This window comes from Cryptomeria japonica, chromosome 6, assembly GCF_030272615.1.
Source record: "Cryptomeria japonica chromosome 6, Sugi_1.0, whole genome shotgun sequence".
Taxonomy (NCBI): Eukaryota; Viridiplantae; Streptophyta; class Pinopsida; order Cupressales; family Cupressaceae; genus Cryptomeria; species Cryptomeria japonica.
The window spans coordinates 372,233,068-372,242,720 of NC_081410.1; the positions used below are offsets into that span (position 1 = coordinate 372,233,068).

Here is a 9,653-nt window from a genome sequence, read left to right on the forward strand (position 1 = left end):
GATCCTAGACATCAAACTCTAGACACTATATACACGTATCAAGACCAGACAACATCTTCTTGGGATTTTGCATTAGAAAAGGACTACTTGCATAAGAGTTGAGAATTTTTGTAAATTTTGTATGCCAACTCTCATGCAATTTCTGAATTTATGTAATCAGTGAAAGGACTACTTGTATATGTAATTTTTTGTTAACATATAGAGTTGTAAATTATGGGCTTGAACCGTAATACTGAAACTTGGACTCGCACAAACTCAGAAAGGCATTTTTTTTTTGCCTTTTACTAAGATTTGGCACAAACTCAGCAAACCTTGGCAATTAAAAAATAGATATAATATACAAAATAAATGCTTTTAATTTTTTTTTTTTCCTTAAGTTCAAGTTAATTTTCTGCTTTTTCAGACTCGACTGAGTCTGACCACTGAGACTTGCAAGTTTTGGGAGACTTGCAAGTCTCTTGTGTCAAACTCAACTGAGTCTGTGAGTTGAGGCTGCAGACTTGCTGGGCCTGACTCAAAGTCAGATCTGCGAGTCCTTGATGAGATTCGTTGAGTTTCAACACAATGGTTTAAACTTTGTATAAGTCTATAAGAGGTATTTGTAGGATATATATTTTCTTGAAGCACATTTAACTGAGATGAGTCTGTACAAAATGTGAGATTGTCAGATTCTAATTTTAATTTTGTGTACTGAAAGGTAAAGGCTAAAGATGAGAAGTCTTGGCCTCAAATTTTATTGTGGGTAGATGCGGTCATGTCGGATTATCTGACCTCTGGAAAGAAGACACGAGTAGAACTATTGCGCACTACTCTGAAAGTTAGGATTGATATAGAGGTAATTGGTGGGCATATTCAATATTTCTAATTCTATTATTCTGTTTGCTTCAACAATGCAGCTTCTCAATGCACAGACAATGTGTGATTTTAAATATCATAAATCATTAGCATGCACCCTTGATAATTTTTCTTTACACTTGGATGAGTTAGACAACATAGGAAGGCTGATGAGATATTGTTCCTTGGTTGCCCTGTAGGTTAAGAGAGAATTTGAACGAGACCAATTTGAGGTGAAGCAATGTATGGTCATAAAACATTATCTTGCTTTGTTGATAACAGGTCATTATTCTTGAATGAATCATACAATGGATGGCTGATAAGATATTTTACCTTGATTTTGCTGCAGGTTTTGAATTTGAAAGAGGCTTTGAGGTGTCTGGTTATGCAAAGAAGAGAAAAGCAACCAAGATTAAACCAAGATTGGCTGAAACAAGTAGCAAGAAATTAGTTGATTTTATGAAGAAGAGTATACCGGATAAGAAGGTCCAAGGAGAAATATCTGGAACAAGTAGCAGGGAAAAAACAGATTTTGCAAAGAATAATGTACCTAATAAGGAGCTCCAAGCAGGCCTGGCTGAAACAAATACCAAGAGGAGTCCTGTTTTAAGGAAAATTCAAAAGATTAAGAATACAACTCGACAAAAAAATGTTTGATAATAGTTGAGCAGCCAAATTATATTGTACAGAGGAAAAAACATAAGTCATAATGCAAATCTTTTGTGAGCAATTTTATATTTTGTGATCTTTTTATTTTTCCGTCAAACTAGAAAAATAAATAGAAAAAATAATTCTCTGCCGTTGAAGTATCAAGCTTATACTTCTAAGTTGTAGTTGTGCTTTCACATTGTTTAATCCACAACATTTTCATGATGAGAAATGATTATAGCTCCCGTTGGAGAACACCTTTACCACTAACATAGAACTCTAATAGAAACAATGACTTTCAAGCACATGTAAATCTTTTTTTTGATCAGCAAATGGCAAAGCCAGAAATTTTATATTAAAGATATATATACAGAGATACAAAAATTATCAGTCCGAATAAGCAGCTAAATCTATCTTAGCTAAGAAAGATTTCCAGAGTATGTCTAACATGGAGCAACAAAAGCTCAAAAAATTCATCGAGGGCATTAAAAAGAAACTTATGATATGAACAGTTCATCAAGTTTAAAGAAATTCAGAAAGATTTAACAAAAAAGTCTGCAAAATTCATCTCTTTCAAACTTGAGGAGGCCCCTGGGATGAAGAGCCAGGAAGAGAGCAAGTTTGTTCTGCAGCATTACCACCACGGCCTCTGCGACCACTACCTTTCACTCTAGACCAACCTCTCCCATGTCCATGACGATGACCGCCACCTTGAGACCCTTGCCCTCGAACACTGCCTTGAGCATCCTACGAAAGGGCTGAATTATCCTTCAAATAAAGAGGAAATCTGTTAGCCTTGACATGAAAAATAAGGGAATTCTATTATAGCGAATATTCATTCGCCCACCAACGGAAATGAACCCCTTTTCCCACAAATTTTGAGAGTGAGTCTGCGTTTGAGTTTGATTCCCTAAAAATATGCTTGCATGAGAAACTCACAAATCGGCCCAGAATACATAAATTTTTTCCAATAAGGCTTGAAGCCGCCAATTGGGAACTTTTGCAACCCTGATTGCATTGATAGCTATAGCTGAGTCCCCTTCTATTTCAATCTGTCTAATACCTCTTTTTGAACATTCAGTGAGGCCTAGTAAGAGGGCACTGAATTCAGCAACATTATTGGTGTCCAAGGAAAGGGGCATGGCAAGTTTACGTTTGAAGATTCCATTATGGTCCCTAATGACACAGGCAGCTCCAGACGGACCCGGATTACCTTTTGATGCCCCATCAAAGTTCAATTTCAACCAACCCAATTTTGGTGGCATCCAAACAGCTGATGCTCTTTCACTGTGCTTCTTTCCCAATAGTGGAGGAATTCTTATGACATTCCATCTGAATCTAATCCTACCATCCCAGTCCATAAAGTCTTTGTTGGAAGAGGAGTAGAATGCAAGCTTACAGTTAATATTCTCCACAATTGAAGCCTCTATAGAAATAAGTACTGATTCTACCTTTCTTGCTTTATTATCAAAAATCCTTCTATTACATTCTTTCCATAACTCCCAAAGAAGACTAGATGGACAAATTTCCCATAGGAGATGTCATTCAGAAGGGCCGTTATCCAACCTAATTTGGCAGAGAAAGGGCAGTTAAGAAGGAGATGGTCGACTGTTTCCTCCCGTGCCTTGCAAAGAATACATCTCGAAGGACCCTCATAACCCATCTTTTTGAATTTCTCTGCAGTTAGAATTTTTTTCCTAGTTGCCAACCAGGCAAAAACCCCCACTTTAGGAATATGATTCCTACTCGAGAACAGCTTTTGCAGAATTCCAACATCATTGTTGTCATGCTGATTAACAAGGAGATTATAGCCCTCTTTGGCATTATACGAACCTGATTTAGAAGGAGTCCAAATAAGAGAGTCCTTGCCATTTCTGAAAAACAGAGAGCACTTGTAAATCTCAATGTCCTATTTTTGCTTTCAAACTTTAAAGTTGAATTTTACTCCGACACTGTTGTTACAGCATGCCTTTACAGATTTTGTTGCAGCTGCATCTAGTTATATGTCCACATTCTTTAGCAAATACATATTTATCTGATACGAGAAATCATAATCATCGGCCAATCACAAAGGGCCAATTGACCTTTCGGTTGAAAGCTTGCAAATAGATTTTTGTTGTATAGAACACAATACATTCGTCAATTAAAAACTACTTTGGAAAAAAAATTCCTTTTGTAAGATAATGGAATAGAAAATATCTCAAAGATTTAGCATATAAATTTTCTCTGTATCATTAGACGATGATGCAGGTTTTGAAAATTTTGAATACATCATCATTTGCTATCTGTCTTTCTTAAAAACCAACAAGCTGTTCCGAAGAATTATAATCGTTCTGGCTTAGGCACATTTTATTGTGGCTTTGCTTCCTGAACCGCGTCTATAAATGCTAATAAGACTAAGTGGTGTTAAAAAATTATGGAAATAAAATAGAGAATCTGCAGCACGATTGATCATTCATTGCTAAAAACAGAGGGCGCATTAAAAAGATTTTGACATTTGATTCACCTGAATGATTCAAAGCAACACGGTATTGGTGAAGGAAGATCGATAATCAAATGGAAAGAAGAAATTTATATTAGTTACTGTGTCAGAAGTATTTGTAAATTGCATAAGTTGGCAGCATTTCAATGAAAACTATATACTTTGTGTTGAAAGGGTTATTATGCACCATGAATCAACGTGGATTTTATCATGATAGGGGATGCTTACTTTAAAAGAGCGACAAATGTAAGTTTACTTCCAATTTATAAATCATTTTTTAATTTAAGAATGTAGCACCTCAAAGTCTCGATACTGATAGTCAATTGTCTCTTTTTGAACTGTACTGACAATGAAGAACTTGCGAAAAGTCTGTTGAACGCAATCTTTCACATGATGAATTTAATGTGTTGAGAACTTGAGAAGCGTCCAAAAGGCTGAGTTGATAATCTTATCACATGCATAAGAACGTGACAACTAGTACCTTGAGTTGTGTTCAGATTTGTATTAGTTATACAATATGTTTTTGAATGTAATTATTAATTGTTTAAATGATAATCTAATTTTTATATTTTTTTTTAGCAGGTAAAGTAACGAAATTCAACGAGGCCTTCTTCCAAACAATGATCAAGATTACATATTCTGAAAAGAAAGGAACTCATAAGTCTGAAGACGTTTAAAGATTAATGGAAGAGAAGATAACCAAAAACAATAGAGCGTAAAGTTGCAGAGAAAAAACAAAAACTTCCGACAGCCTTATGTGAGATGATCATTCTTTAGCTGAGAGCAATCTTCTACCTTTGCGGGATAGAAGGGTCTCTATGGTCGACTGTTAACAGTAACCTACAAAGTTAAGAGCTTCCAAGTGCAAGTGCTTTGATTTTGGCTTTAATTTGCAGCATTTAGGAAGGCTACAATTAGCTTTAACCTTGGTGGATGTGTTTGAGAAAAATAATTCTTTAAAAAAGATTATACTAGTTGACCCATTACTTGAATTGCTTCATCCTGTCATTCCAACAGATCCATTGAAACCTGAAGTTTTACCTCCTCGGGACTCTTTGTCAATGCATTTTTAATTGAAATAGGGGACCGGAACCCAAGCTATGCTTGTTACTTAGATTTTGAAGAATTTCTATTTGAATGTGTTTTGTTGGCTTTCTAAACACATTGTTGCAACTTGACAGTGTGAGAACCTAAAGGATTTTTGGAAGAACAATTTGTATTATAATGCCTGAGTTCATTGCATCAAAATCAATAGAAAGATTAACCTTCAAATCTATGAAATGTGTCCAAGCTCCATGAGATAATAATATTTTGGAGTAAATAATATATGGAAAGAAAAACCTTCAAATTATTAAATGTGTCCAAGCTCTAAGAGATGATAATATTTTGGACTAAATAATATGCTTAAAAAAAGTCTACCATTATGGAAACCCTCACAATTTTTTGTTGAAAACTGTTTTGAGGTTTCACACATTTAATGAAATCTTCAACCTTTCTCATTCATTATTGAATCAAATCTTAGTGTCTCATAGCCAAAAAGAGATTGCAAAGTCTCTCCAGCATAGGGCCTTTGATAGGCAGATCTGTAGTTAGGTCAAAGAAAGAAGCCAATGGACTCGTGAACAAATCACACTTTCCAAAGAATAGTGGTCTACTGATCCTCAAAATCATGATTCTTCTCTAATTAAAATTTACTAAAAAAAAAAAACCTCTATCCAATAATGAAATGGAAAGAGCTTCAATGCTTTATTAGACATCTTTCATCCAATTTTTAAAACCACCAACCACCAAGAGTAGGTCTCTTGCCTAGACAATTGCAAATTAAAGACCTTCCGATATTTTCATCACTCAAGGTCATTATAGGCACCTCTTCAATCAAATTCAAGGGGACATTCTTTAAGGAAAATGAAGGTCCACATCTTGGAGCTTCCAAAGTCATTGATGACCATCATAGTGTTCTCATCTTCACAAAGCTCTTGCTTCACCGACTTAGTACGAGGTGCTGAAATCAAAATTTGCTAAATTATAGTGGGGTAAGAATCCATGGAAAGCTTGAAGGATTTGAGCATTCGCAAAAACAAAAAAACAATTGAAGGTATTTTTAGCACTCTTCAAGCACTTTACAATATTTTTTTAATTTTTTTTCACATAATTTATGCTTAGATTCTTGGATTAGGGTTTTGGAGTTGGATCGGAAATCGTCACGTAAAGATTCTTTACCCAAGAAATGTTTACTAGACTAACCACTACTAAATCCCATGTCGCTCTTTTTGTATTTTGATGGTTACTCAACTTTTGCTATTTTGTTGTGATGCTAATTCTTTTTCCTTTTTGTTGTCTTTGCACTATCTTTGGCTTTGCTCATTTTTTTCTTACACATATTTTATAACCTCGCCTTTTTGGAGAGTCCTTAAGTTTTGTGTTTTTAGTATCGTCATCATTATTAACTCTAATATATTAGGTAAAATTAAGAAGATTGAATGATTTTGTTTATTCCTATGGAGTCAACTTATAATAAATTTTAACTCAGCTTTATTGGATGGAAGTCAAGTTACATAGTTTCTCAAAGAAGTTTGCTCCTCAATTTCAGGGATTATGAAATCTCATCCTTATTATTACAACACAAAAATAATCTTAAAATTATTTTTCTTTTTATTATTTTGATGTGTAGTTTGCACTAAAATTTAATTTTTCTTACAATTTTTTTTCCCTAATCCATTTAAATAAACATTTATAGAACATGTTGGATTTAAAATGTTTATAATATTATTAGAGTACCCTTTTGACAAATCACATTTTCGAAACATTTTGGTGGATTTTATTTACGGAGTGCTTTGCAACTGGGGTTTTGAATTAATCTCTGAGGGAGTACGATGCGGGCCATACACTTGTGTGAGGCTTGCCTCATGCAGGCTCGTGGTCGTCCGACCTTTGAGCATTGAATGCTCCAGCCCTGAGGTGATTTATGTGCTCGACTCGCGATGATGTGCCCAACCATGTTAATGCGAAGGACTCCAACGCGAAGTCTTTCAAGCTGGTGGTTAAAGGTGGAGTTGCTCTTCCAAACGGTGCAAAATTTCTTCGTAGAGAAGATGTTCTTGGCGGCGAGTCTCAGGGCGATGGTGTTGGATATTGCTATTCTGCTAGGATATGTTGTTCTCATTGATGTCAACATATTCCTGTGTTTTGGTGTTGCAGAGAAATGTTTTGGTGATCCGATGATTGTAGTGAGTAGATATGGATGGTTCATCAGTTTGCTATGTTGAATCAACTAGAGATACTTCATTCTTTATTGATTCCATGATGCTAAGTGATGATTTGATCGAGTTGTGGATTCCGGTATGGAGATTGGTTTTTAGTGTTCAGTATTGTAGTGTGATGGTGTTTGATCCGTTATGCTCCGGTATGATCATATCTTGTGTTGTGGATTTGGGAGAGTGTTTGAGATGTTCGTGTGTATCTTCATTTCAGATGGTTTGTGATTTGATGCTCCACAAACTTTCTTGTCTGAGTTGTTGTTGTAAGTGTTAGCATGTTGATCGATGAGGATTTGAATAAGTGGTGTTGGTGCAGCTATTGCGGATGGTTCTAACGTGCTTGTTGGTGTTTCCTAATTGTTTCATATTTGTTTTAATGGTCTGCATTGATCATTGTGCATGTTCTTGATGATCTTATGGGTCTGATGATATTCTTCGCGTATTGCGGTATTTTTGGTGGTGTAACATGTTGCGATTGATCTTGGTGTAATTTTCAATGGCGGTGCGTGTTTGAGGAGTTGATTTAGATCCATGCTATGTTGTCTATGACATTGTATTGGGTCAGTGGTTGATTTATGTATCGTGTGATGTAATTTTGTATTTAGGTGTTAAAGGTTTGGTCGACCTTGTAGTCAAGGTTGATGATTTGTATAAATGGGTGTAATATTCATGCAATTTGGTGGTTGTTGTTGAGTCTGCATTATCAGAGAGTGGTGTATGTGTGATCAAGTGAATTCATCTTTCGATGTGGTGTATTGAGTAGAGATTGGTGGATGGTAGACATATGAGCTTAACCAGAACTGTCATCGGGTATTAGCAGATGTTATTTTTGCAGTTCATCTTTGTCGAATTGTAGTATGATCATCTTTGTAAGGTAGTGAACTTCCCTGAGGATTGGAGCCTTCTAGGTCATTGTAATTTGAGCAGTGAGCTCTAGGCAGTGTGCCTGAATGCATGTGCATTCTCCATTGTAATATTTGCACATACCACTGCAAAGTATAATCTCATTGTAGGTAGGTTCCCACCATGGTTTTTCCCTTAATCGGGTTTTCCACATCAAAAATATCGGTGTTATATGTGTTGATGTTATTGTTGTTATGTTTCTTTTTGCTACAGTTGATCAGATCTGAGATTGTGCTTAATTTGGGTAATCTGATGAAAACCGATTCACCCGCCAGGAAGTGGTATCAGAGCCATATCCTCTAGAAGAAGTTTAACCGCTTGAGGAGATTCGAGATGGCAACATATGTGTTCAAGGAGAGTCTTAGATTTGATGGAAATAATTATACTGTATGGAAGGACTAGATGGAAGTTCATTTGAAGTGTCTTGGAGAAGATTATTGGAAGATTACAAAGAATGTCTACAATGTTCCTCTGAATGGACCGGTTACTGCTGATGAAATCAAGGAAGCTAAACATAACATAAGGGCTAAGGAAGCATTGCTGAGTGCCTTGACTGATTGAGCTATAACTAATGTGATGGGACTTCAAACTGCACATGAGATATGGAAAAAACTAGAGGTCTTGTATACAAGTTAAAGTTGCTAAGTTGCAAAGTTTGAAGGGAAAGTATGACATTGAAGATGGGAGAAGATGAGAACATAACATCCTTTATGGCTAAAGTGAATGAACTTGTTATGAACATCAGATGTGTCGACGGAACTCTTGAGGAAGATGAGATTATTGCTAAGGTGTTGAGATCCTTGCCTTCTGCTTATAAAGCTAAAGTTGCTACTATTGATAAGATCCAGAGTGTGACTACTGTGACAAGAGATATGTTGGTTGGCAGCTATTTGGTTTTGAATTGAGCGAATTTGGAGAATCACATGGTAAATCTGAAACTACATTTAAAGTCTTTGTATTCGAGAAGCGACTGTATGATCCAAGAGAGAGTTCATCTAGGGTTTCAAGATATGAAAGAGAGATGAGAGAGATGGAAGAGCAGGAGAAAGAGTTGGATGAGCTTGAAGCACTTATTGCTCGGAGATTGCCTAAGGGAGTCGGTAAGTATGATGGAAAGTTACCTTTGAAATGTTTCTCTTGTAATAAGATAGGACATTTTGCTTCTAGGTGACCTGAAAGAATGTCTAGGTATAAGAAGCATGAAATACACGATAGATTTGATAAGCATGATAAATATGAGAAACATGATAAGTATGACAAGCCCTACAAGCCCTACCAGAATTACATAAATCAGAAGAGATGTTATTATGCTGCTGATGAAGGTGTGATAGATGAGGAATCAGACAATGGGAATTCAAGAGATGAATTTGTATATATTGCTATCAAGGAAGATGATGTGGTACCAGTGAATCCTACAAGCTACGTTGTTGAGGAGAAAGTTTTGGCTGCTAAGATTGAAGAGAAAGATGAATGGGTAATTGACAGCGATTGTTCACATCATATGATAGGTTATAAAAGTAAATTTGTGA

The 9,653-nt window shown here is 35.8% G+C and overlaps 1 protein-coding gene across 4 annotated transcripts in view; it reads left to right on the forward strand.

The window, feature by feature from the left end:
* LOC131072219 (ribonuclease E/G-like protein, chloroplastic) overlaps positions 1-5,126 on the forward strand; it is a 305,133-nt gene extending 300,007 nt beyond the window's left edge. The window contains exons 12-14 of one of the 4 annotated variants that reach the window (XM_058008318.2): positions 698-835; positions 1,035-1,067; positions 1,184-1,425. In XM_058008318.2, coding sequence (XP_057864301.2) covers positions 698-835; positions 1,035-1,067; positions 1,184-1,285 — 273 coding nt within the window. In that variant the 3' untranslated portion in view covers positions 1,286-1,425. Of the gene's footprint in view, positions 1-697; positions 836-1,034; positions 1,078-1,183; positions 1,788-4,546 lie in introns of those variants that run through there. The other 3 variants (XM_058008317.2, XM_058008316.2, XM_058008319.2) reach the window with 3 other exon arrangements.
* The last annotated feature ends 4,527 nt before the right edge of the window (positions 5,127-9,653 follow it).